This window comes from Lissotriton helveticus, chromosome 5_1, assembly GCF_964261635.1.
Source record: "Lissotriton helveticus chromosome 5_1, aLisHel1.1, whole genome shotgun sequence".
NCBI lineage: Eukaryota > Metazoa > Chordata > Amphibia > Caudata > Salamandridae > Lissotriton > Lissotriton helveticus.
In genome coordinates, this window is record NC_136065.1 from 1,101,552,508 (window position 1) to 1,101,578,090 (window position 25,583).

General features: G+C 44.0%; 1 protein-coding gene across 1 annotated transcript in view; it reads left to right on the forward strand.

Moving 5' to 3' along the window:
- Positions 1-25,583, forward strand: part of CFAP58 (cilia and flagella associated protein 58) — a 702,265-nt gene that overhangs the window by 485,136 nt on the left and 191,546 nt on the right. Inside the window, exon 15 of the mRNA XM_078641175.1 lies at positions 11,929-12,033. Within this exon, the coding sequence (XP_078497301.1) occupies positions 11,929-12,033 (105 nt within the window). The remainder of the gene's footprint in view (positions 1-11,928; positions 12,034-25,583) is intronic.

Below are 25,583 nucleotides of genomic sequence, written 5' to 3' on the forward strand. Positions count from 1 at the left end.
ATGTTGTTGGCTTCGGAGAGGATGTTGATGCGTGTGTGGATGACATTGGCCAGGACGATTATGTAGGCGTTAAAGAGGGTTGGGCTGAAGGGCAAGCCTTATGGCACTCCATGGATGAGTTTACGAGCTTGCAATGAGATTGAGGTCAGGCTGGCCCCTTGTGTTCTGCCTGTCACGAAGAAGAAGGTCCAGTGGTGATCATGTCTTTGTATTCGGTGGGAGATTATGTCAAATGCTGTGGTAAGGTCTAGGAGGATGAGGGTCCACAATGCCTCCTGTGTCCAGGATCATGCAGATGTCATCAGTGGCGGCAATGAGTGCTGTTTCTATACTGTAGTTGGGTGGTGGCTGAAGTAGTCAGTAAGGTGTCTGCTGGTGAGTTTTTCCAAGACTGTGGCCTGATACAGAAGAAAGAAGATCGGGCTTTACTTAGTGAGTGTGGATTGGTCCTCCGAGGGTTTCTTGAGAAGCTGGAGGACAGTGCTGTGTTTTCCGGGCAGCCAGAAATGTGTCTGATGAAATTAAGGCATTGAGTATGGGTGCAAGAGCTTCACTGATGGGGTCCCTTGGTGAAGGCGCAGTGGGGATAGGTGTCTTATGGGGCCCAAAGAGACTGCGGTCTCGTCCTTGGTGATGATATGTCAGGAGGTCTCTTTGTTAGCTGAGATGAGAAGTGGAGCTGTGAGGGTGACATGGCCAGTTTGAGGGTCATTGTTACTGTAGAAGGAGATGATCTTGTTGCAGAAACATTCTGAGGGTATGTTGCAGAGGTCCTGTGAGGAGGTGATGCTGTTGGAGGCAGCTGCTGCAGTTCTGAAATCTTTCACAATGGTGGCGATTTCTGTGCTGGTGCTGTTGCTGTCATTGTTGCGGTCAGCGAGAGCTGCATACTGTCGTTATGGATCTGTTGTTGGTACCATCTCAGTCAGATTTGAAGGTGTCCTTGTCTGCAGCTTCTTGGCTGATTCTCCATTTATGCTCCTGTTGCTTACAGTGATGTTTTGTTAGCCTAAGTTCTTCTATGTATCAGCTTGCTTATGGTCAAGCTCTGCTCATTTTGTTGGACTTGAAGGGTGCCAGAGTGTCATGCAGTGATCCCGCTGTGTTTGATGGTTTCCAGCAGGCTACTGGTGTGTTCCGGTCTGTGTGTAGAGATAGTGGTGTTCCAGACCTCCTCTGGGAAGTTTTTCCAGCTCCTGTGGAAAATGACTCGTTGTGATAAGTCATTATTGGTGCGGGCTGTAAATGCTGAATCTGACGAGAGTTTGATCTGACCAGGTGATCTGTGATGGTCTGTGATGTTGTTGATGGAGGTAAAAATCAGATCCAGAAGGTGTCAGCAGCGTGAGTGGGTTCCGTAATGTGTTGGGTGAGGCCAGGGTTTCTGAGGTTTTCCAGAAGGACTGTTGAGTACGATCGGTGCGGTGTTCCAGGTGAAAGTTCCAGTCTCTGAGGATGATGAAGATGCTGGAGTTGATAATGAGCAGTGCAACAAAGTCTGTGCTTTCACTAGGGAAGTTGGTGCAGGGTCCTGGGGGTCGGTATAATGGGGTCCCACTCAGAGTGAAGTTGGCTGTGATGTTTTGCTTGAATGTGAGATATATTCCATGTAGCTAGAGGGTGCATCTTTGGTGGTGGTGCAGCTGATGATGTCCTTGAAAATGATGGTGACCCACCTCTGGGCTTGTGCTGATAGTCCTGACCTGGGGGTGGCTGTAGCAATGTCCAGTGCTGAGGATGAGTTCAGCCAAAGAAAGTCCAATTGGTCGCACACTGCTTGTCCCATCAGCGTGTTGCCCCAAAGCATTGTGGTCCATGAAGTAAGCATCAGCGGGTGCGCCTCTGCCAGGGTCTTGAGCAAAAAATCACTGTCGCGTTGGCCATCCCTGGACACGTGTTTCGAGGTTGTTACCTCTCGTCAGCAGGGAATAGGCATATATGTAGGGGTGCTGCGTAGGCTGCCAAAAAATATCCTCATGTCCGGTACCACTCATGGCACGCAGGTGCATAACCCGGGCTCGTCAGCCCCACCAGCTCAAGGGAGCTTGAATACAAAAGAAAGTCCAATTGGTCGAACACTGCTTGTCCCATCAGCGTGTTGCCCCAAAGCATTGTGGTCCATGAAGTAAGCATCAGCGGGTGCGCCTCTGCCAGGGTCTTGAGCAAAAAAATCACTGTCGCGTTGGCCATCCCTGGACACGTGTTTCGAGGTTGTTACCTCTCATCAGCAGGGAATAGGCATATATGTAGGGGTGCTGCGTAGGCTGCCAAAAAATATCCTCAGGTCCGGTACCACTTGTGGCACGCAGGTGCGTAACCCGGGCTCGTCAGCCCCACCTGCTCAAGGGAGCTTGATTACAAAAGAAAGTCCAATTGGTCGCACACTGCTTGTCCTATCAGCGTGTTGCCCCAAAGCATTGTGGTCTATGAAGTAAGCATCAGCAGGTGCGCCTCTGCCAGGGTCTTGAGCAAAAAATCACTGTCGCGTTGGCCATCCCTGGACACGTGTTTTGAGGTTGTTACCTCTCGTCAGCAGGGAATAGGCATATATGTAGGGGTGCTGCGTAGGCTGCCAAAAAATATCCTCAGGTCCGGTACCACTTGTGGGTTCAGCCAAGTTTCTGTGACGAATAGCAGTTCTTGGGGCATGGTTGTGCAGCAGGAATATGCACGAGAGTGGTGGAGTGTTGTATGAGCAACCGGTCCTGTGTTGCTTGTTTTCAAGTTCCGGAAGGACTGGCCTGGTAGCTCGGGCTGGGCTGTTCCCATTGGAGCAGAGTCAAAGCTGATTTGCATATTGCTGGGTCCAAACTGCGGTGGCATGGTGGATAAAAAATCTCGTATTTTCAATGCGGCCTGAGCGATCACCCGTTGATCATATTAATACAAGCATTCCCACTATCATTTTGTTTTTTGATGCCCCCAATCGGATACCATTATACAAGAACAAGGGTCCTTAGCATTTTAAATAAAACTCAAAAGTGATGAAATATAGGCCATAATTGGAGACTATATTTTGTCACTGTCCAGCCGGACAGGACGTTTTATTTTTAACAATGTAATTCTTGTAAAAGGGATAACAAGGCACAATCCTGTACCACACAAAAAAGGAAACACAAGAAAAATGAAGAATTTTTGAGAAAACAGGCAAAAGAAAGAGCAAATGTTGGCCACTTTTAAATCAGTATTACATTCAAGGTATGCCAAACAACTGCCAAGACACAACAAATTTTACACAATGGTTTAGGTTGTGAGGCAATTTACATAGTCGACGTTTCGATCCCTAGTGCTCAGTTAATTGGGACCATCATCAGGACTGACAAATTTGAAGTATTTGCCCGTCAAAATCACTTATTAAGCAATTGTTAACCGCCTGTAGGAAAATAAAGGAGGAAAAAGACGAAAGAAAAAACTGTTTTAGAATTCAAACAATTTTTCAAGAAGAGAGTGTTCATTAGACCTGAAAATTCTAGGATCACACATGATAACAGAAACTCTTGTACTCGGATTCGATCTATTTGTGTCTATACAGGTGAAATACTCGTGGTGGGTTTGTTTAAAATTAGACCGACGTGGTAGTGACTTGTGTGCAGCTCCATGTAACGTTAAAAACGAATTGATGATAAAGATAATAAAGATCAACTCGGTTGCACACTTCGTTTGAACTTATTATAAGTGACTAAGACATGCAGTCGGCGTCCTTTGTGGAGTGACCGGAGGGGCAGTAAGGGCTTACCCAGGGTCGGTGGGGGTGGCGACCCTCTTCGTGGTGGTGGGGGAATTGTAAGGCATCCACCTGAAATCAAAGGGGAGTTTTAGATTTCCAAAACTACTGAGGGCGGGGCTGTGCGGGGCTCACTACCCGGGGCAAAAATTACCTTATGTACTCGTACTGAGCAAGCTCCGTTTGGCGTAGTCTGGTGCTCGTAGATTGAGTACGTTCCCTGTGGGGAAACGGAATAGCATAAGGGTGGTGGTGTTTAAAGCAAACGAGCACAGTTGAGATATCGGGAAGCCGGGACCACTCGGGGTCGTTGGCTGTGAGCAATCTTACCTGAGGGCGTGTGGAGACCAAGCTATGTCACGGTCGACATAGTCGAGCAGCGGGCGGGGCAGTCAATGTCCGGTCCAGCGCTGTGTGTGCAATGGGGGCCATTGCGCTGAAGTAAGCATGCCGAGCAGCGTCGGCTGACGTCAACAATGGGCGCCATCTTGGGATGGGAGTCATTGACAGGAACTGAGCGCCATGTTGGGTTGGTGCGGTGCGTCCAGTGGGCCAGCCATTGTTCCGAGGATAGGTGCCTAGGGGGAGCGCCATCTTTTGGAGGGGGACCCAATTGGGTTTACTTAAGCGCCTTGCAGCGGAGACATGGTGGAAGTGACATTTGTGCATTAAACAATACTTACAGTGGTGAATTAGTGCTTGTTTAAAGTGCGAGTGCCAATCTATTTAGTGACATTTCTTCATACCATTTCTATAAAACCTCTCATAATGTTTTACCAGTACAAAACTTGTAGGAGTGTTAAACCGTTTTTTCATGTGGTTCAGACAATAGTTACAGGAAAACCACATTTTGTACAGTCATTTAAAGTAGGCTTGTCCAGTCCTCTAGGCGATTCAGGCCATTCCGAATAGTGTCAAATTGAATCATTGTTCTAAGTTCTTCCTTGTTCAGTAACTGGGCCAAATTGCCACCTCTATGGGGAAGTTTCACGACTTTGAGGATGGACCATTTGATGTCGTTCTCAGTGTGTCCCACTGCATTATAGTGGTCCACCAGAGGGGCATTTGCAGTGTTACATCTGATCCGGCTTCTGTGTTGGCAGATTCTGGTCTTTGCTTTCTGCGTTGTTTGTCCCACGTAGAGTTTTGGACAAGGGCATTCGATGACATAAATCACATTTGATGTGTTACAATTTGAAAAAGATCGTCTATCAAATGTGATGTGCTGGTGCGTGAATTTTGTGCCCTCCACCGTGAAATCGCAAACATTACATTTTCCACATTTAGCATGACCTACAATGGGTGGCAAGCTCCAAGCTGTTTCTAGTGTATTCCCTTGTGTAGCAACTGGGAGAGCTGCCCTCACCAGATGGTCCTTAAGATTTTTATTTTTCTTAAATGCGAAGAGGGGTTTATCAATCTTGATATTCCCCACATTCAGAGTGGGCCAGTGCTTCAGAATCGATTTGCGGATCTTGTTAGATATTGGGGAGAAGGTGGTGACACACGCTATTCTCTCTCTCTGGGTTTTTTCTTTTGGGGTTAACAACACTTCCCGCGGGCAGTACCATGCACGTTTGGAAGCTTGTTTCACTATTCGTTTTGGGTAGCCTCTTTCTTTGAGTTTAGTGGACAGTACCTCTGCTTCTCTGAAATAGTCTCTCTTATCAGAGCAGTTTCGCCTAATCCTCAGAAATTGTGAGTATGGCAATGAATCTCTGAGGGCCCTGGGATGATTGCTTTTATAATTCAAAAGCGTGTTACGCTCTGTGGGTTTGCGAAATAGCTTTGTGAGAAGCTCACCTTCTGCATGGTAAATGGTGAGATCTAGGAATGCTATTGAAGATTTGTCATGGGTAAGAGAAAAGGTGAGACCAAGGCAGTTATTATTAAGCCAATGGAGAAACTGTTGTAATGTCTCAGAGGGCTGAGTCCAGATCATAAAAATGTCGTCTATATATCGACGCCATAGTTTAATGCCCGGATGGAATGGGTTGCCTGGCACCAGGATTGAGCCTGTTTCTAGCTGGTCCATAAACAGTACGGCCAGATTGGGGGCAAAAATAGCCCCCATAGATGTCCCCTTGATCTGTTGGTAGTAGTTGTTGTCAAAACAGAAAAAGTTTTTTGTCAAGCAAAGCTCGAGTAGTTGCAGAATGAATAGGGTGGGTACCCTATGTGGACGTGGCCGTGTATCTAAGACTTTTTGGATGACTAGTAAGGCAGCATTTTGGGGGATGTTAGTGTATAAAGATTCTACATCTAGGGTGCACAGGGTTTCATACTCAGGGTCAAAATCCAGATGTTCAACCAGAGTAATCATAGACATGCTGTCTCGGATACCAAGCACACCTTTATGTTTTCTTGAAAACTTCTAAATGTTAACAATCACCTACATTTAAAGTATGACATTCGTAGGCGTTATTATGGTGTCAAATGTGCTACAACTTCCCATAGTGAAGCTGTCTCTAGGAAAGAAAGACATTTTTTTTTCTGCAGGCTTTTATATATTTGAGACTCGTAACAAGGTGCCTCTACCCTCAATGATTCAGTTAATTTCTCTGCTACCCTTCGTAGATGGAAAGCCATTTACTCATAAACGCTGGTATTGTTCAAAGAGGCAAGCTTGGGATCAGGATTGAATTAGAATTAGTGGGCAACAGAATTTACTGGCCCATAGAGGTAAAGCTTTGTTTTATAAACTACTTAGACTTGTTACCAGAGGTATTTTTGGGGTTATGAGCTTAGCCATAAACTGAGCAAAGTGTTCTAAGGACAGAGACCGTCTGGATAGTATGAGTATTATGATCCAACAATCAGGCTAAGTTCACAATTCTGCCAGATCTGTGGTTACCAGATTAATCCGTCCTTTGTGACTCAGTCGTCTAGTCCTTACCTTTTCTTTTACAAACAATTCTTTTCATGGATGTTTGTTCAATTGGATCAATTTGAGTGAACCAGAACTACCAATTCCAGAATGTAATCAGTTGTTAAACAAAAATCCTGGGCAGAGGAACGACACCTTTCGTTACCTGGAGTCACCTAGTAACCTTGACGAGATCTGTCCAACATTTTCCCTGAGGCAGAAACTATTATTAGGCAAATGTACTCATAAGAAAGATGAAAGGTTCCCCTTGAAAAGTTGTTTGAGAAAATATGGCTACCTCCCTAGAGAAAATACAGCAGAGGTGGCCAACTGCTGGAGTCATGGGACTCTTATTGAAGCTCAAATTTTCCAGAAGTTATAGACCATAATCTGTAATAGTGAAAAGACAGCAAAAACAAATGCCAAGACAGCTATTTGTTTTGGTACAGTGTCAGAGCTGCAGAAATATATTGAAGCACACACAATCCTCTTCCTACCGCAAACAACTATGTTCAGACCTCTCAGAGTCTCCGAAGAACGTGGCCATGGGACTTGTGTCGGTTAATGGAAGTCAGCGTTTCCTAAGAAGTGGAACGAGATAGCTATGGAGCAGGAGGTGAAACATGGGTCCGGTTTCGGGACATCACCCCTCATCAGCCAGGCTAGCCTGACTCCAGTGGCATGGAGAGCACGGGACCCACTTCTGGGCATACCCATGTTTAATTTGCTCTGTATTCCGTTCATCATTTGTGTATCTTTTTCTTTCTCGCCCTAAGTGCACCGCGTATGCCCAGACGTGGGTCCTGGGCTCACTGTGCCACTAGATTCAAGCTAGCCTGACTGATGAGGGGTAATACCCCAAAACAAATCCCATGATGCTTGTTTCTGGTCCAGGGAGGACCTGGCTTGGCAGTTCGGGCTGGACTGTTCCCATGAGGAGGAGGGTAAAAACTGATTTGCATATGGCTGGGTTTCAACTGGCGTGGCATGGTGAGCAAAAGAACTATAGATTTAACCCACATCTGTTGACTTGGGGTGAATATTTGATTTGCTCTGCATTCCGTCTATCATTTGTACCTTGTAACATAAATACAAGTAATATGAAAACTGGGATCATGCTCTACGGTCAACAGTTCAGTTTTCCATTTTCGTCTGAGAACTAGTATTGGAAAGAATGGATGAGTTTGAAATATATGTCAAATTCCTTTTCACTTAGCTTTTCATTAAGCTGAAAAAAATGCCTGGGTAATTGGTGCAGCTGCTCCAGTACTGCAGAAGAAGAGGCCGTGGACCGCTGGTATGAAATTTGTTTAACGCCCGCTGTACCCTGTCTGGCCACACACAACACATGAAAATGACACACGCCATCCATTTGTGTAAAAAGGCCCCTGGCGTTAGCATGACGAGCTCGCTGCCTTCTAGTGCATGTACGTCAATTCACCGAAATGTCAGGGGTAGCAGAAGTGACATCACATGCCCTTTGACCTCCACTTTCGCTCACACACACATACTTACACATATACACACACACTCACAGCCACGGCCCATGGAGGGAGTTTCGGTGGGACGGAGAGGCGGTGCGGAGAGGGGCAGGGTGGGGGTGCTAAAAACCGGAGTATGGATAATTGAAGGTAAGTAAACAATTGAATAAATAAAACGAATTTCGTAGAGCACCCTGCATCACATTTTGCGATGCAGGGCGCGCTACGAAATTCGTTTTATTAACTAAATTGTTTACTTACCTTCATTTATCCATAGTCCGGTTTTTAGCATCCCCCACCCCGCCTCTCTGCCCCACCGAAACACCCTCCACAGGCCTCGATTGCACACTCACACATATACACTCTCTCACACAAACACTCTCACCGCAAGCACCCACACACATATTTAAAAGCAATTTTTTTTTACTTCACCTCAGCTGCCATGGAAGGGCTTATTCCAGCTTATTGTACTCCATTTTTATTATACTATTAGTGAATAATATATTTTATTTATTCACTTTTAGTGTTAGAAAAAAAGTGACTGAAATTAAAGAGTGGAGCCCCAGTTGACCCTGACCCTGTGTTCCTGGCACTGAATTTTCCACTTCTGCTGGCAGGGTCGCACAGTCAGTGATAGGGGTAGCAAAGAGCAAGCCAGGGGTCGCGGCCCCTAAATGAGTCCATTGTCTGTTGGATGCCTCAATGGCACCTGCCTCCTGCGTTCCTTTTACTTCCCACACACGTTCTAGATACTTCTGTTCAGGGGTTGCCCGGTTGTCGAAAGTTTGTGACAGTATCGCAGACGACCATCAGCAGTCTGAAGTGGCACGATATGACAAGGAGAAGCGTGGCTCAATGGTTAGAGCGGCAGACCCTGATGCAGAGGTCTGGCCCAGGACCAGGGTTCAATTCCCGCATCGGCGGCTCTTGGGCTCAGTTTCCCCGGACCTGATCATTCTTGCCTCGGTGCCTAGTCTAATCATGGGTCCCACTCTGTGACTCTGGGCAATAGCTAGCTTAATCTCCACAACGGCCCCAGCAGCGCTTGGATGCCTGGCTCCACCTTGGGGGTGCCCAGGAGTGGACATTTCACAAGAAAGCCAGGATGGGTTCCACAGCGGTATGAATACAGCACGACGAGACCTCTGGGTAGAAGTGCGCTATATAAATACAAACACACTGTGGTGTGGAAGCAAATGAATGAAACAATTTCACCTTGTAACTTACAGTTTATTTGATGCCATGAACCATTTTACACAAACAAGCACAGTTTTGCAAGTTTTTCCCGGTACAAAGATTCAGACCTGACCAGCATCATGGTGGCTCAGTAGCATTGCATTTGACTTGATGGTCACATGTTCGAATCCTCGCCGCTCCACTAAATCTTTCATCATCCTGAGGTCGAAAAAATGAGTAATATGAGTCTGTTATTTAAGCGCCAAGAGGACCGAGGTTGAATGTGCGCTTTGCAAACACATACTGTCAGGGCACAAGCCCTAAAAAAAGAAGTGGGGGGACTGACCAGTTTCGGCAGTATGCAAGGGACATCATGATGCATGCCATCACAGTGCATGATGTCACAACGCGTTACATTGCACTTGACATAACAGGAACTGACCTCACTGGATGTGACATCCCAAGAAGTGACATCAGTTATTAAGACTTCATACATGTTTATCAGGTATATCCTGAGTACATTTAAGCACATTATGAGATTTAAGAAATGAGATTTGGGGTCGGGGTTGTGCCATAAAAGTGGCACAGTCCCGACACATAATCTAGGCCTCACCTAATATATATATTTTTTTTAACACTGTCACAAAGCAATTGGCAACAAGGAGAAGCATGGCAGTAGATCTGTTCTGCTTAATTGGTTGCACAGTCTGCATTTTAAAATATTTATGGGTTAAGGTATCTGCTGTGAAAGGTGCAGAGCAAGTCTCAGGGAATAATAATAATGATGAGATAACTCTGGAGCTGAATGCGTTTGTTGGCGAGATGTGTGTTTTGTGTAGTCTCAGATTTGAATCAAAGTAGCATAGTGGGTTAATGTGTCTCCTGCAAAGCGCATCACATAACATGCAGATTATATATTTCTATTTTATGTAGATAGTAAAGTGGGTTGCTGCTTTTAACACAGAGATCCTTTTGTTGCCTGCAGCTCATAAATTGTAATCTGTGTAATATAGCACAGTGAGCTATGAAGGACATGTGACTCCTACACCTTGTAACACTGTCTCATGTAACTCATCTTGTACATTGATTTACATATGTACATGATTTATTGTCAATGTATAATGTGCATGTTACGTAAAGAGCTCCCTGTATTGGGTTGCCTAGCGCCATAAAAGAAATAAAATACTGCTATTGAAATTGTTGTGTAAATACTGGGACTGACCAACACACCTGGCATTCTCACAGTGCATGCACTTACATACAGGGTCTGAACAAAGTAAAAAGCATGCATCTCTTAAGTACCTGTAAAGAGATAACAAGCTGCCTTTGTTTCCTCTCATACATTTCCAGGCCACCACCCGTCAGGCTATTCAAACAAAAGGAGGCCTGATGACCCCTTAACTTTGACCCAGCTGGAGGTAAAAAACAGCTCCCTTGCTGCCTGCAGGTTGCTGCTCGGAATGGAAAGCAGACAACGTGCCGGCGCTGCTGAACGTCTCCCGGTGTCTGAAAATTACACCGGGATAAGTTCTGCATATTTCTGTGGGGCCCAAGTTCTTGGCAGGGGGGACGGTGTGTGAAAATAGAGGGTGGACACTGTGTACCTGCGTGTAGCCCCGACTTGGGCCCTGAATACTGTGTTATGTTTACTGGGTACGCCGCCCTTAACCGCGCATGCATGTCCTCACTGGTTGCGTGTTGACATCTTCCCCATATTGAGCTGATCTTTAAATAGCGGAAATAGTTGATGAGAACTCGGGGCAGATTTACAAGCCCCCTGCACCACCAATACGTCACTTTTTGTGACGTACTAGAGGCGCATTTCACTTCTCCATATTTACAAGGAGAGGAAAAGCCACCCTGCGTGACTTTTCCTCTCCTTGTAAATATGGCCCCTTCACAAGTAGCACTTTGCATGTAAGGAGCGTTTCATGGGTGTTGTCTTGGGTGTTCCCACGCAACACCCATGGAACGAGACACATTTCCAGATTTGCGAGGAATTGTAAATCTGGGAATGCGTGTCAATGCTACGCCTTTCCTCTTTCAAAGCGCGCTGCATTCCACAGCACGCATTGAAAGAGGAAAATGCCTGTAGTGATTGTGTTTGTGCAGGAAGGTGCCCTTTCCTGCACAAAAACAATCTTCACTTGATGCAGGCATCCTTGCACCATGGTGCAAGGGTGCCTGCGCCGGCGCATAGTTGCAGTTTGTGCTCCAGCGCAGGGGAGATCACAGGAATGCGACATATTGTAAATATGTTGCATTCCCGTGCGGTGGAAGTGCCGCAGCGTAGCGCAGCCAAAGGGCTTGCGTTGCCGCGCTGCAGCACTTCCTTGTTGATCTGCCCCATAGTATATGGACCTAGCTGCCACGGAGCATTGTAAAGTGTAGATATTATACTTAACTCAATGGCATACTCTTTATGGACCTAGAAGGACAGATGTCCATCAATCAATGTTGCTCTTGTTTTCTTTCGGATTAGCAGCCAAATAAACGTTTCATTTAAGATTTGTAAGTGTACGAAGAGGGTTTAATTATAGATCTAATTTATCATAATTAGGATTCTGTATAATAACACTGTTAGCAAAAATATATATTTTCTGCTGTATAGCCAGTAATTGTTTATTCAGTTCAACCACAAGCATCGAGATTGAGGTTCATGTTATATATACTTCGTACAGGCCAGCGACCCGAGCACTTACGAGTTAATTCAGAAGATACACACGCTGCAGAAACGACTCATCAGCAAGACCGAGGAGGTGGTCGAGAAGGAATTGCTGCTACAGGTAACCTGTTACTTTCAGTGCCTTTGAACATCAAGCTCTGTTTCTAGCCGTGATCGGTGCAAGCCTAGACGGGAACTTTCTTTATTGAATTTCACACGATTTATCATTTCTGTCTAGCTGCTATTTCTGAACTGCGCTGTAGATGGCAGCAGTGCCTAACGTAAACTGATCGCACGTTGCATAATGGCTTTTCTTTTGTACCTTAATCACAGAGACTGCACCCAGCGAGGTTTAAAGATCAAAGATAAAGTTTTGATATACTGCATTCTAGTCGTCCAGCTCTAAAAGCTTTTAAGTCCATGCGATCCCCCTTATCTCCCATTTAACCCTCTCTGTAATGTCTGATAAACACGTTTCATTTCTTTTCATTAAAATGTTTTTCATAAAGTCTGTGGGGCCTTAGGAAGAATGCATTTCACTGCCACTCTGTGATGTCTAGAATGTACAAAATAATGACTCGGAGGAGCCAGAAGAGAAATATTTATATTCTGAACGATTCTAGACGTGATAATATCGGGCATATTAGGTGGTTTTATGTGAAAAGTTATGAGTGAATGCTAAACCTGCTCATTGTTTGGGAGAAGCAATATAGGGAACCCTTTTGATATGTATTACTACTCTTGTATTTATGATTTAGAATGCCCTAACCTGTAGCACAGGACGTTTCGCCATTACAGAGCGAAATTTGAGTTTTAGCTCTTGGCAGCAACGTTTCACCGGTGTGTCCGCAAGTAAAAGACTAGGTCCGATCGGAAAAAGCAACAAGAGGCATAGAAGAACTGAATATGTCAAAAGATCTCCTACCACCATATGTAAAAGAAGAAAAACAGTCTTGTAGATACAATCCACAGTTACGAGGTTAGGGCAGCAGACAAGATTTCAAAACCAGAAGATTAAGACACATACACAAATTTGCATTTCCAAAAATGTATTCTATCCATTTGTGGATCTAAGACTTTTCGATATAATGTTTAAATACGAATGTTGTTTGAGACTGACATATGGAACTGAACTTTCAGAAATGCAATTTTGTGTATGTGTCTTAAGGTACCCAGGTCCTTCAGTTTGATTTTGGGTTACTCCATTGTTTTGTGATTACACATGTAAAAGACTGACACCTTACGGACCTGACCCCCGAAAAACCGAAGTGCTGCACCCTCTCCCTCCCACCCCCATTTGAGTGTGCTGTACAAATAGCACAGCGTGTACATCCAAACGTTACTGTTTTTATAAACACGTGGACATTTTGGGATCTCGGTATACGTTTCCCGATCAAAGTACCACTTTGATATTTTTTTCATTATTTTTAACTTGTTTGTCTTCTGTGTTTTTTTAAGTATTTATGATTTTTCGCTTAGGTTTATTAATTTCTTTCCATGCTCAAGATTTTTTTTCTGGGATGACTCTTAAGAGACAAAGTTCATTGATATAAAAGTTGTGGCTCCGGGGCTGAGTGCCTTTTGCCCCAAACCAGTTCAGAAGAATGCCCAACTTGGGACATGCTTGTGTAGAAGTCGTCGTCCTGGAATCTCTGATGTTGCTCCATGCTGCCTTAAAATATATTACCCATTCCACACCTACGGGTACCACAAACGGTTAAACAATTGTTCTATTTAGTTATTGACTAGCCACGCAGGAAAAAAACCAATTTCAACCTTAATGTTGGCCATGTTTACTGTTCCTGCTGGCTCACAGGAGATCAGCATGTTTGAAGGCCATACTCTCTGATTGGTGTTTTTGGTGAGACCACTCTCGATTATAAAATCCCTACATTTTAGAGTTATAAGCTGCAGCACTGTAAACGTTGTTAAGGTCCGACGTGCATGGGGTATGGTTTGATGTAGAGGGCTGTCTCGCCCAACACACATTGCAAGATCTCCTGAAGTCACTTGTTTGACATGTTTTTGAAGTCGGTTTTTTCTACTCTTCCACTTGAAAATTTGATGTATGGCTGTCCATAATGCTAGAACTGTAAGGTTTGCAGCCAGTCCATGTAAAGTTACGTAGAGGGAAGAGAGCTTCTATGGGAACAAGTCTGAGATCGTCATACTACCCCTCTGGTACTGAGTGCTAATTTGTTTCCATGAAGGACACACTTTATATGGACAGTGTTGAGATGACGTGGCTGTAGTGTTTGCCTCCAGTGCAATGTTTAAGCACCATACCTTGTGATGCAAGCCCCTGCAGTGCGTCTTCAAGCATCCACTCCTAGTAGCCTTCCGTTTGTCCGTGCGGAATCTCTCCAAACTCGACCACAATGTCCGCTGAAAGTTCTTATCCCCTCTACCGGGATCTTAGGATGATGGTATATCCCTCTCCAACGTCAGGAAGGCACGGATAGTGGTTCTGCTGAAATAGGAGGCTCAAAGAAATAATTTTTGTGTTGTGAACTAGGAGTTAGGGGATGTGACACCTACTGTTGCCGCTCCTTTTGTGGGTTCTGTACGTCACTGTTTGCCACTTTCCATAGGCTCAGGAGTTTTATAGTAACTTCAGAGAACACATCTCCTAAAACACTGAATGAGACCGATGAAATAAATTTAGTTCCAGTAGTCACATAGTCTCATCTTAGTTTTGGTTAATCCATGGATTAAGCAAAAATGTACGTTGTACCAAGGATTTCACACGAGTCTTCATTTCTGCCATTTAACAAGGAGTTTAGCTTACCAACCGTAGATCTGTCTGGAAAGTTAACTTTTGTCCCAGGGCTATATTAGAGAACGTTGAGAAACTAAGGCTAGCTGCTGGAAGGTTTTAGTACCTGTTGTTCATCTAGTGGAACGTTTATCATTGTTCAGGAACGCAAAAGCCCCCACTCTCCCCCAGATAGTTAAAAAGAATGACTACCTCGTTAATAACAAACGCTAATCTGAATCACAAGCTCAGCGAGTTGTCAACTCTGCCAGCAGTCCTCCTCACCTTCAATTTGTGGTATGACTGTTGGTAGAAAAATACGGTATCAGTTACCTGATACACAGCTGGAGGCTTTGAAACAGCTGGTTCAGGAGGGTCTTAAACATTCAAACTAGATCATTCGGTTGAGCCAAACTCGATGGACAAAATGGCCAGGCCTGTGTCTGTAAGAACAAGACAACATGTTTGACTGAAGCTCTCGGGTATTTCAGCGGATGACACCAAACTCTGAAGCAAATTCTATTTAATATGTGTGTAAAATGGTATGGACATGTTCAGTGCTTCACTTATTATCTAGCTATCTAACAGGTGTTTTAGAAACCTTTTATTCCAATAATTGTGACTGTGAAAGTATTTGAATTTCCCATACAATTAATTACTTTCAAATCTGCGTCCATTTGGGATTTTATTACTTGTATTAAAATATTAATAACCAGAATCTGAGCCGTCTACATTTGCTACTAACCTTTTGTGAGGTAACCTAAAGAATGTTATTTACGAAACACAGGGCGAACGGCAGACACCCGGTATTGTGCTGGGGAAACAACCTTTACAACGCAACTTTTACATCGCACAACCATTACAACGCATTTTGTACATCGCATCATCCTTTACAGAGCATGCCATTACAACGCAGACATTACATAGCATGTCATTACAACCCATACCATTACTATGCATGTCACTACAACGCAGGCATTACATCGCAAGACATTACAACGCATACCATTACAATGCATAGTACCCTTACACTATACAACACTTACCCTACTGTTGCACTCACTGGAGTTAGAATATGAATTATACCCCCTACACTATCAATCAATCAATCAATCAATTTGTAAAGCGCGCTACTCACCTGTGAGTCTCAAGGCACTGAAGGGTGGGGGGGTAGGGGGTGCCGCTACTGCTCGAATAGCCAGGTCTTGAGGTGTTTCCTGAAGGTGAGATGGTCCTGGGTCACTCGTAGGTGTGCGGGGAGGGAGTTCCATGTCTTGGCTGCCAGGTAGGAGAACGATCTTCCTCCGATGGTGGTTCTGCGAATACGAGGGACGGTGGCGAGGGCGAGGCTGGTGGAGCGGAGCTGGCGGGCGGGAGCGTAGAACGACAGGCGGTTGTTGAGGTATTCGGGGCCCGAGTCGTGGAGCGCTTTGTGTGCGTGGGTGAGCAGCCTGAACGTGAACACTATCCAACACTTACCTTAAATGCGATGTAATGGTATGCGTTGTAAATGTATTATGCGATGTAATGAAATGCATTGTAAAGGTAGTTTGTAAAAATGCGTTGTAGTGACATGCACTGTAAAATCATACGATGTAAAGGATGTTGCGATGTAAAAAATGTGTTGTAAAGGCATGCGTTGTAATGGTATGCGTTGTATCGTCATACATCCCTCGCGCTGGCTGTCAGCCTAATGCTCCCCAGAAGCAGCCTTTGCTTGCACCTATTCACACACTTCCATACCAAGCACTACATAGCAGTAGCTGATTGTGAAAGAGCCCAGGCCCCACTAGCGATGCAAGCGGCCTGCCTTCCTCCGTCCATCACCCACTGATAGACTCCACGGTGCCAGCCCGGGAGTCCATGCTGGCCTTGAGACCCTCTTGCCAAGGGCTCAAGTGGGGATCCTTGAACGGAGCTCCTATAAAAATACTAATGCAAATTTTTTTTATCGGTGCCGGTACAATATGAGGTCATGCTTCTATCAATATAGCTCAATCAATGTTAGATATGGCCTTGAACAGTCTTATATACGCTTCAGTCATTTGCCTGCTATCTGTAGATTCAGAAGACCAGAGAAATCATCATTATCCTCTTGGAAAATAATCAAACAATTCATGAAGGGACTATTTAGGGCCCCCAGCCCTCTCCTCTCCAGTGAGGCACCATCCTGTACCAAGTGAGTTAAATAAACAACTTAGTCAATCGATGCTTCCTCTCTTTGCACTATTTTATAGGTCTCTTCCCAAATATATTTCATAGGAGACTCACTGTTGTTAGCTCTCTTCTCAGCACAAAGAGTTGGCCGGTTGCAAGCAGTCGTTCCTTCATTTTATAAAATACAAAGTAATTTTCCTTCCCGACCTGAAATGCACCAGATTACACATGGATAAAACTGAAGACTTCCATACGTCTGATCAATTATTTCTATTTCGGCCACCCAGACAGAGACCCTCCATTGTCCAAACAGGGTATTGCTCATTGGTTGTCGGCCTGCAATGCCTTTTATCACACCAAAGTGAAGCACCCCCTTCAAGGCAGCGTGAAGGAGCATCACACAAGAAGTATGGCAATGACAGCCACACTGTTCTGGAAGGCATGCGTGCTTTCACCAAGGACTAATGCCTGGATGTGAATGCAGTAGCTGACTTGTGAGTCAATCAAGCAGTTGTACACAACCTTTTTCAGCAAAGGTGAGCCTGCTTCCTGCTTTGTTTAATTTCAATGTAGTGCTTGCTATTCTGATTCAAGCATGTGAATCTAGGAATAATTGCACAAAAGACAAGAATGTAGTGACCTACCCCTAACCCCAGGTCTTCAGTATGTTTTTTGATTCACAATAAACCATTCCTCTTCCTTAACCTACACGCTATGAAATCTGAGCAGTGGTGACCTCCTAGGGAAGCAAAGAGCACCAAACGTCCCCCTAGTTGGCGGAACTATGGATTGTTTCAAAATAAGTGAATGTGATACTGACCACTCTTGTTGGTCCTGTGGCCATATTAGCATTGTTTACTTGTATTCAAATTTACTGGGGATTCCCAGCCTGATGACAGGGAATGATTCAAGCATGTGAATCTTTGAAAGATGTCAACACTGGAGAACTGGAGTTAAAGTTAAGGAACTGAAAGAAAGTGGATTATTATTTGGGATGAATCGTGACATTGACTTGTTAGACCAACCCTCAAAGTCACTAAATTAACTTGAGCTCACTCTCTGGGAGCAATGGCACAAAGCAGACAGACTTAACTTAAAGCAATGTGTAAAGTGTTTATGCAAATGAAAACAGTACTAAAGTCAAAACACCATACAATAAAAATTACAAATCAAATTAGAAAGATAGAGTATAATTTAATAAACAAAATGACACCAAAATGACAAAAATCCAATGAAGGGAAATAGAGAAATGATTTTTAAAATGTTTAAGTAAATATAGTGCCAGCATTTATTAAGTTGCAATGATAGTCTATGGAAACAGTAGACCTGGACCTAGGTGTGATTTCAGGCGACCACAATGGAGCACTGGTTGGATACCCCAAGAGGTCAAATCCCTGTCAAGGATTTTACATTCTGAGTTAGTATTTTCTTATTGAGCTGAAAATCCTTCAGCGTGGCAAGCCTGAAGCTGTATCTGAGAAAAGTGCATCCAAATCAGACATATTTTCCACAAGGGCATCTTGGAAGTCCAAACATTTTCTAAGTTCTAACTGTTCAGGTTTTCTGGAGCAGAACCTCTGGGTCACTTTTAATGCTCTCTGGGCCTTAGGGACAGCACTTAGGGGCCAGGACTGACTCGAGCAAATGGCAACATCAAGGTCCAGCTGGCACTGGTCAACTGGGTACTTTAGGAAAAAGGCCTCTTAGAGATTGTTTCTCTATAGGCAAACAAGACGTTAGCCAACTGACCCTTGGAATCCACTTCTTTGTCCTTGGAACAAGAAGGAGACGGTACAGTACTTCAGGTATCCTTTTGGGTCAAAAACAGCAGGTCCATCCCTCTCATGCTCTTCCACAGATCTAGAAAGTGTTCTGTGGAGAGTTACTTGGGGTGCTATATTTATGACTGGCACTAGCCAGTGATTAGGGGTAACTCCTGGGCACTCCCTAACCAATGGGGAAACTGTTTCCTAGGGCAACTCTACCCACGTTTTCAGCAGTTTTCATTTGTCCTGCTGCAACAATTCCACAGTGCCCCTCAAATCTAAAATCCAAGATGGGGAAACCCTTTTTTCCCATGCTTAGTACTCTTGTGTCCACTCACAGGTGTGGCAGGGGAAATCAATGGTCTCCTTCCATGTGTTCACTCCAATCCAGTTATGGGCATAGCTTCCATCCCATTGAGTTTGGTGCCAGCACGGCTAGTGTGGGCATTGGGGACAAAGGCGTTCTCGTCTTTGGGTCTTCCCTTACATTAAAATATGAATAGATAGGTTCGCCTCTGATCCTTTCAAGTTAATGACATTCTCGGGCACAACCCACCTGTCCTTCGTGAAATGATAGGGATCAAATACTCAACACCCAGTCTGCCCTACTACCCGTTCCAAGCCATTGTTCTGCTCTGGTAGCAATTTTCATACCTTACACTGCATACCAGCTTTCCGAAGACTAATGCTAATTAGCATTATGAAGTTTCAGGCAGTTAAAAGGTAATTTTCTAAAAGTTGCTTTTCCTAAATATCCATTAACAAATTCAGCGACATCAATGAATTAGACTTACAATTAATATGAAAAATGAAATTACCATTCTAGCTGTTTCCCGTAAAAAATTACAGAATAAAGTAAAGAATCTGTATGTTGACATTATCTAGGATCCACCTACAGCCCTGTCAGCGCAAAACCCTTTTCGGGGCCAAACACTGGAGGAACATGCTTACTTTAATTTCTTATATGTTCCACTTTTAAATGTCAGACACCCTGGCTTGTCGTTGACACAACGTCCTTAGAGATGGCCTGTTAATATTTAAAAGCAGGGCTTCCTGTCTGTCAAAAAGGTTATTTTGAGAGGTTTAAAAGCAGGTTATTAGGCTGCTGCAGTCAGACTACACATAGTAGGTCTGAAGCCATGTTTTACCGGGCAACCCCATGGATGGCACCCAACATGCAACAGGCCACAAGTGGCATTTAACTTCCAGGGCTTGGGTGTATTTCCAGCATCATATACTAGGGACATATAGGCAAGTTAATGTCAATCAAGGGTAAGTCAATGTAACCATGTTTAAAGGGGGAGCACAGGCACTTTATTCCTGTTTAGCAGGGGTTAAATGCACAGAGTTAAAAAACAGAAAAATAGGATCCAGAAAAAGGCGAAATATCTGGGATGGCAATGCAGAAAATGTGAATTTGCTGTAATAACTAATATCATTTCACCCACAATGTTAATTAGCAAGCACAACACTGAACAGACGTTTTACTTCCTTCGAACCATTACTCATATCACAGTCCTAATCCCACCAGACATCTAAGACCTCATCATGCCATTTAACCTCAACACTATTTTTTATTAGAGACCTAGTTCTCTTCATGTTTTTAAACCTCACCTGATCACACAGGGGACACCCACTGACCAGACTCCCTGAAGAGAATCCCCTTCTTCACTACAGCCTCATTCAACTTTGACCTTTCATGTTACTTCAAATACTATTGTTAATCTTACCCTAACCCTAACCCTCCCTCTTCTCTTCCTTTTCTCCCAGTCTAACATCTTTGGGCTGAATATACATCATATTTGCTTTTCCTTACTAGACTATTGATGTGAAACTAGAATGCACCATATTAATCCACATGTATACATACAACATATAAAGAGATTAACCTTCCAGTAAGAATAAATCTATGATTTAAATGTGTGTACTATTACTTCACAAGTCACTAGATACCCTCAATCTGTCAGCTTGAACATGTGCTATCAGATTAATAAGCATACTGTTTCAAACTGAGTCTTCCATTCAAGTGGTCTCATTACATAAGCATTTGGTTAGTTGATGTGCTTTTGTTAGAGCATTCCTACATGCATAGCTAAAAAGCGCATAGGAAATACCTCTACTGCATATACAGCCATTACTGTCAATGTTTTCTTCGATCACTTTACCTAATTAAAAATATCAGACTAAGAAAGGATTCTGGAAACCCTTGGAGAGTGCAGAGTGCTCTGTTTCAGATGAATAGGCTGCACTGAGAGTTTGTAAATTGTTGACAGAATATCCTTGCCATGGTATTCCCCCAGACTCTGACTTCACTCCTCTTTTTTGCTGAACCTGTTTTTATTGGCATTAGGACTCTGTGCACTCTATCCCTGCTAAGTGTGGAGGAGTGTGGCTCAATGGTTAGAGCGGCAGACCCTGATGCAGAGTTCTGGCCAGGGACCAGGGTTCGATTCCCGCCTCGGCGGGGTCTTGGGCTCAATTTCCTCGGACCTGTTAATTCTCGCCTCGGTGCCTATTCTAATCACGGGCCCCACGCTGCAACTCTGGGCAATAGCTTGCTTAACCTCCACACTGGCCCCAACAGCGCTAAGGATGCCTAGCTTCACCCTGGGGGTGCCCAGGAGTGGACACTTCACAGGGAAAGCCAGGAGGGGTTCCACAGCGGTATGAGTATCAGCGCCAGGAAGCCGCATAGGCGACACCGCAAGGTGACCGTCTGGTGACAGTGCGCTCTATAAGTACCTTGACATTTACATTTACAAGTAGAGGTAAAGTACTTTTTCTGCCTCCCTAAAACATGGAAAAATTAGCCTACACCTGAATAGTACAACCTGATAGAAACATCTAGCCTCAGATTCCTTAACTTTGAATTCTCCCCAGGCGTCAGACTGGATCTGGATATTTTTTAGCAGTAATTCTGCACACTGGGAGAAGGTGCCGTACAGCTCCGTGATGATGTCAACTCCGGTCATGGCATCAGTGGAGTCATATAAAGCCCCTCCGGCGCATAGAAATCAGTTTCTTCTTTTCTGCGGTGTAAAGCGGATCTGGAGAAGCAGTTCCTCAGGCCGTTTTCGGCCTACTTAGACAGTTATTTGTTGTTAGGAAAAGTGTGCCCTTTTTTCTCCATGTCACCAGACTTATGCCTTGTGAGTCATGTAGTCGGCAAATGTCAGTTACAGAACTGCATATGGTTTGTATGTGGTGTTTGGGCTAACACCACAACACCAAGGATTGTGTCTCTTGTCAAAAGCTGAAGCCAAAGACGCTTAATGAGCACCAGATGAAGTTGCTGGTGGCACGTATGTCGGGATCTTTGGAGACTTCCTGGCCGCAGTCTTCGTCGTCCCAGAAAGAGGTCCATTTGCTGGGTCAATCCAAAAGTTGGAGCCTGTCCAGAGGATGCTGTTCTCCAGAGATGTCAAAAGGTAGGAAGCGGTCAAAGTCGCACCATCTCCCGGTCTCCCCGGGCTCCTCCCACTTGACGGTTGTGGAGGCCTTGAAAAACTCTGCACTGTGTCTCCACGTCTTTCTGGGAGTCGATGGGCAAGATGAGAGAGTATTATAGCTCCTTATACCTCATTTTTGCGACACCATCTCCTTCTGGAGCGCCTTCAAGCCCCAAGGAAGTGAGTGGGGTGCTGTTGGAGGGTTCGACCCCAGTGACAGTTGGCTATCGGAGTTTTTGGGTCAGCCCCATTTGTCTTTGGCTGGCTCCGCATCGGTGGAGGTATACAGTCCTTCGGGTTCTTGACCTATGGGGCCTGTTTTCGATCCACCGACTCCGACGTCAGCGGTGCAGGATGAAGTCATCTCTCATCTTCCTACCGACATCGAGGCATTACCTTCTCGGCGTTGAATGCGGAGCTGACAGTACAGACTGAGAGAGATGTGCTGTTGTTGGTTCCTTCTCTGAATGAGACTTCTGAAAGTCACCTTGTTTCAGCCAAGACAGGGCTTTTTCAGCCCATTTCTGATGATATTACATCTCAGGTGGAGGAGAGCTGGATTTTTGCTCCTGAAGAGGCTAGTGGCTGGAATCTTCACCAGCTTCGGGGTTACTTTCTCCCCCTAGTCTCGCTACTGAGGCAAGTTCCTCCTTCGCAGCTATGCTGAGGATAGTGCTGACAGTTTTGGACTCATTTATACCTACTGTGCAGAGGTCTACTGACCCTCTGAATGAGGTCCTTTACGAAAGACAGATGGGAGAAGAGCCTGTTTCTCCATACAGTAAGGCTCTGTTTGATATTCTATTAGGGACTTCGGCAAAGCTTGAGTTGTGGGTCTTAGTAGATCGGGATATAGCTCACAGACATTTGCCTGCACCTGGGGACCCAGTTTTCCTCCATAGACATGCTTCCAATTGTACCCTAGCGGTTCAGGCTGGAACATCTTCACATGATATGGATTCTGCACCTAAGACTCCAGTGAATAAGGATTATAGGAGTCAAGGTGCATGTGGCAAACATATCTTTGCTTCTACCAGCTCTGCCTTGAGATCCACCAACACGTCTTGTGTGTTGGGGCGTTTTTCCCATGCTTTGTGGGATTCTTTGCATAATATGTTGCAATCTCGTCCAGATAATCTCCGTTCTGAGGTTGGTGGCTTGCTAAGAGATGGTCAACATGCAGCTAAGCTTTCAATTAGTTGTGGCATGGGCACTGCAGATACAGTAGGTCGAGCCATGGCATCTCCAGTGGTGCTATGGCGTCGTGCTTGGTTGGCAGCTTCATGTTTTTTGGAGGCTGTATAGTTGACTTTGGTCAACATGCCATTTGATGGTGCCCATCTCTTTTGGGCTAAAGCCTATGCAGCACTAAGACTTCTCTGTGACAGGCAAAGGAATACAGAGTCGTAATTCCTCATTCCCTGTTTATATGCTATTTAACCCATACTTGGATTGTATAGGTGATGCAAGCTCTATCTTTATTAAGGGTTAAGACTTGTTAGGGCATTGTCATGTCAACTTTTGGTGCACCAAATGGTGTTCTTGCGAGGAGCAGATGTGTTTGTTTCAATACCATTTTCATTGGTGTCTAAAGGAGGGTTGTGTCCCTTTTTATTTTTACCTCCGAGTATGAGCTTTATGCTCACAAGTTTTATTGAATGAGTGTCTTCTGGTCGGGAAGCTTATCTGTTCACATGCTTCTTTGAAGCAGTTCAGTTTGCTGAATTCGCGTGAGTTCTGTCTTTTAGTGTTTCATATAGAGACATATAGTTTTGGCGGTTATGAGACCTAGTACATAGGATGTATACCTGTTTTTTCATATACTCTTATTTTCCTTGTCAGGATAATCAGCACAATCCTGTTTTTGCTATTTAAGTGGAGTGCATGTTTATTGTGGGTACTTCGCTTTATTGAAGCGATGCGCTGGTAAGCTCATAGTCTATGTTTTGTATTCTTTTGACTACTCACACTCTTGGTTTCCGCCTTCATTAGAGGATATATGTAATTCCTGTGTTCAGTTTTGGAACATGGTGGTTGTGTGAACTATGTATCTAATGTTGTCTAAGAGGCAGTGTCTGATAGACTTTTCCTTCAGGCTGTTTTCAGCCATGCCTTTCATAGAAGAGAATTTTAGGCTTTCTTAAAAACTCTTATTCTTCTTATTTATTTTCCTGTAATGTTCTTGACATGCATTATTCTGTCTGGAGGTTAGATATTACCTGTCTCCTTGAGGACATTTGTTTTCTAGTAAGCATCTGTTATTCTCTATAATCTACAGTCCTTGCGAGATCTTGGCGACAGTGTTATCTTTATGCAAGTCACCTGCAGTGGTTTATTGATGGTGCAATATACTTTTTGATGATAGATCTTATGGTTTTGTGTGTCTGGTCTTCCAGTTCCGTTTCCTGTTGTGCATATATATATGTATATATATATATATATATATATATATATATATATATTCACTGAAAAAACCATAGGTTATACACCATATATAGTTAGGAATTAGCATTTAAAAAACCTTATTTTACTCACACAAAACCAATGAAATTCCATATATAGTTAGTTGTACTAACTATATATCGCGCACCCGCAATCCACTGCTGATCATGTCACATATTACATCATTCATGACATGGTCAGTGACATCACTGATGACATCACTGATGACATCTCAAATGACATCACTGATGACATCACTGATGACATCTCATTTGACATTACTGATCACATCACTGATGACATCATTCATGTGATAATACGATGAACCTCTTCAGACTCTAATATAACCTTAGATACACTCAGTGTAAACAGACACTCACAGACTGTCACTCATCCATGGAGTTACTTACACACCTAGTCAGTCATGCAAAGAATCAATCACACCTCCATTTTCACAACTATACAGTTATACACACCTTACTTATTCAAACATATACTAAAACATATTTACTCACTTATACAATCCTGGATACAAGTGCACAATGATCCATACAGCCACTCACACATTCACTGGCTCTTATGCACAGTTATTTATATATGTCAACTCTCACATGTACTGTATTTTACATATGTACTTACTTTGACATGTAGCACTGAGATATCTATTCACTCACCAATACAGTCATGCACACAGTCAACCGCCCATACAGCTGTTTCCACATGCACTTTTGAACCCATACATCTATGCACAGAGTCATACACCTCCCAGCCACCCACACACACACTCAGTCTCCCATACAAATGCTTGGGCAACCAATCAATAACCCATATAGTTACTCATATAGCTACTGATCAACACATGCAGCAGTTTACAGAACAACAGACATAATGATGCGCAAATTAAGACAGTTTAGTCACTAAACCATGCACTCAGTGAGACACATTTAACCACTCACTCATACAGTCAGTCATGCACCTACTAAATCCTTCATCCAGACACTTATACATCTACTCATTCTTAAATATGTAAGACATATTTTAACTTTACAGAAAAATACAGTCACTGGATGTTGTCATCAGTGATGTCATCAGTGATGTCATT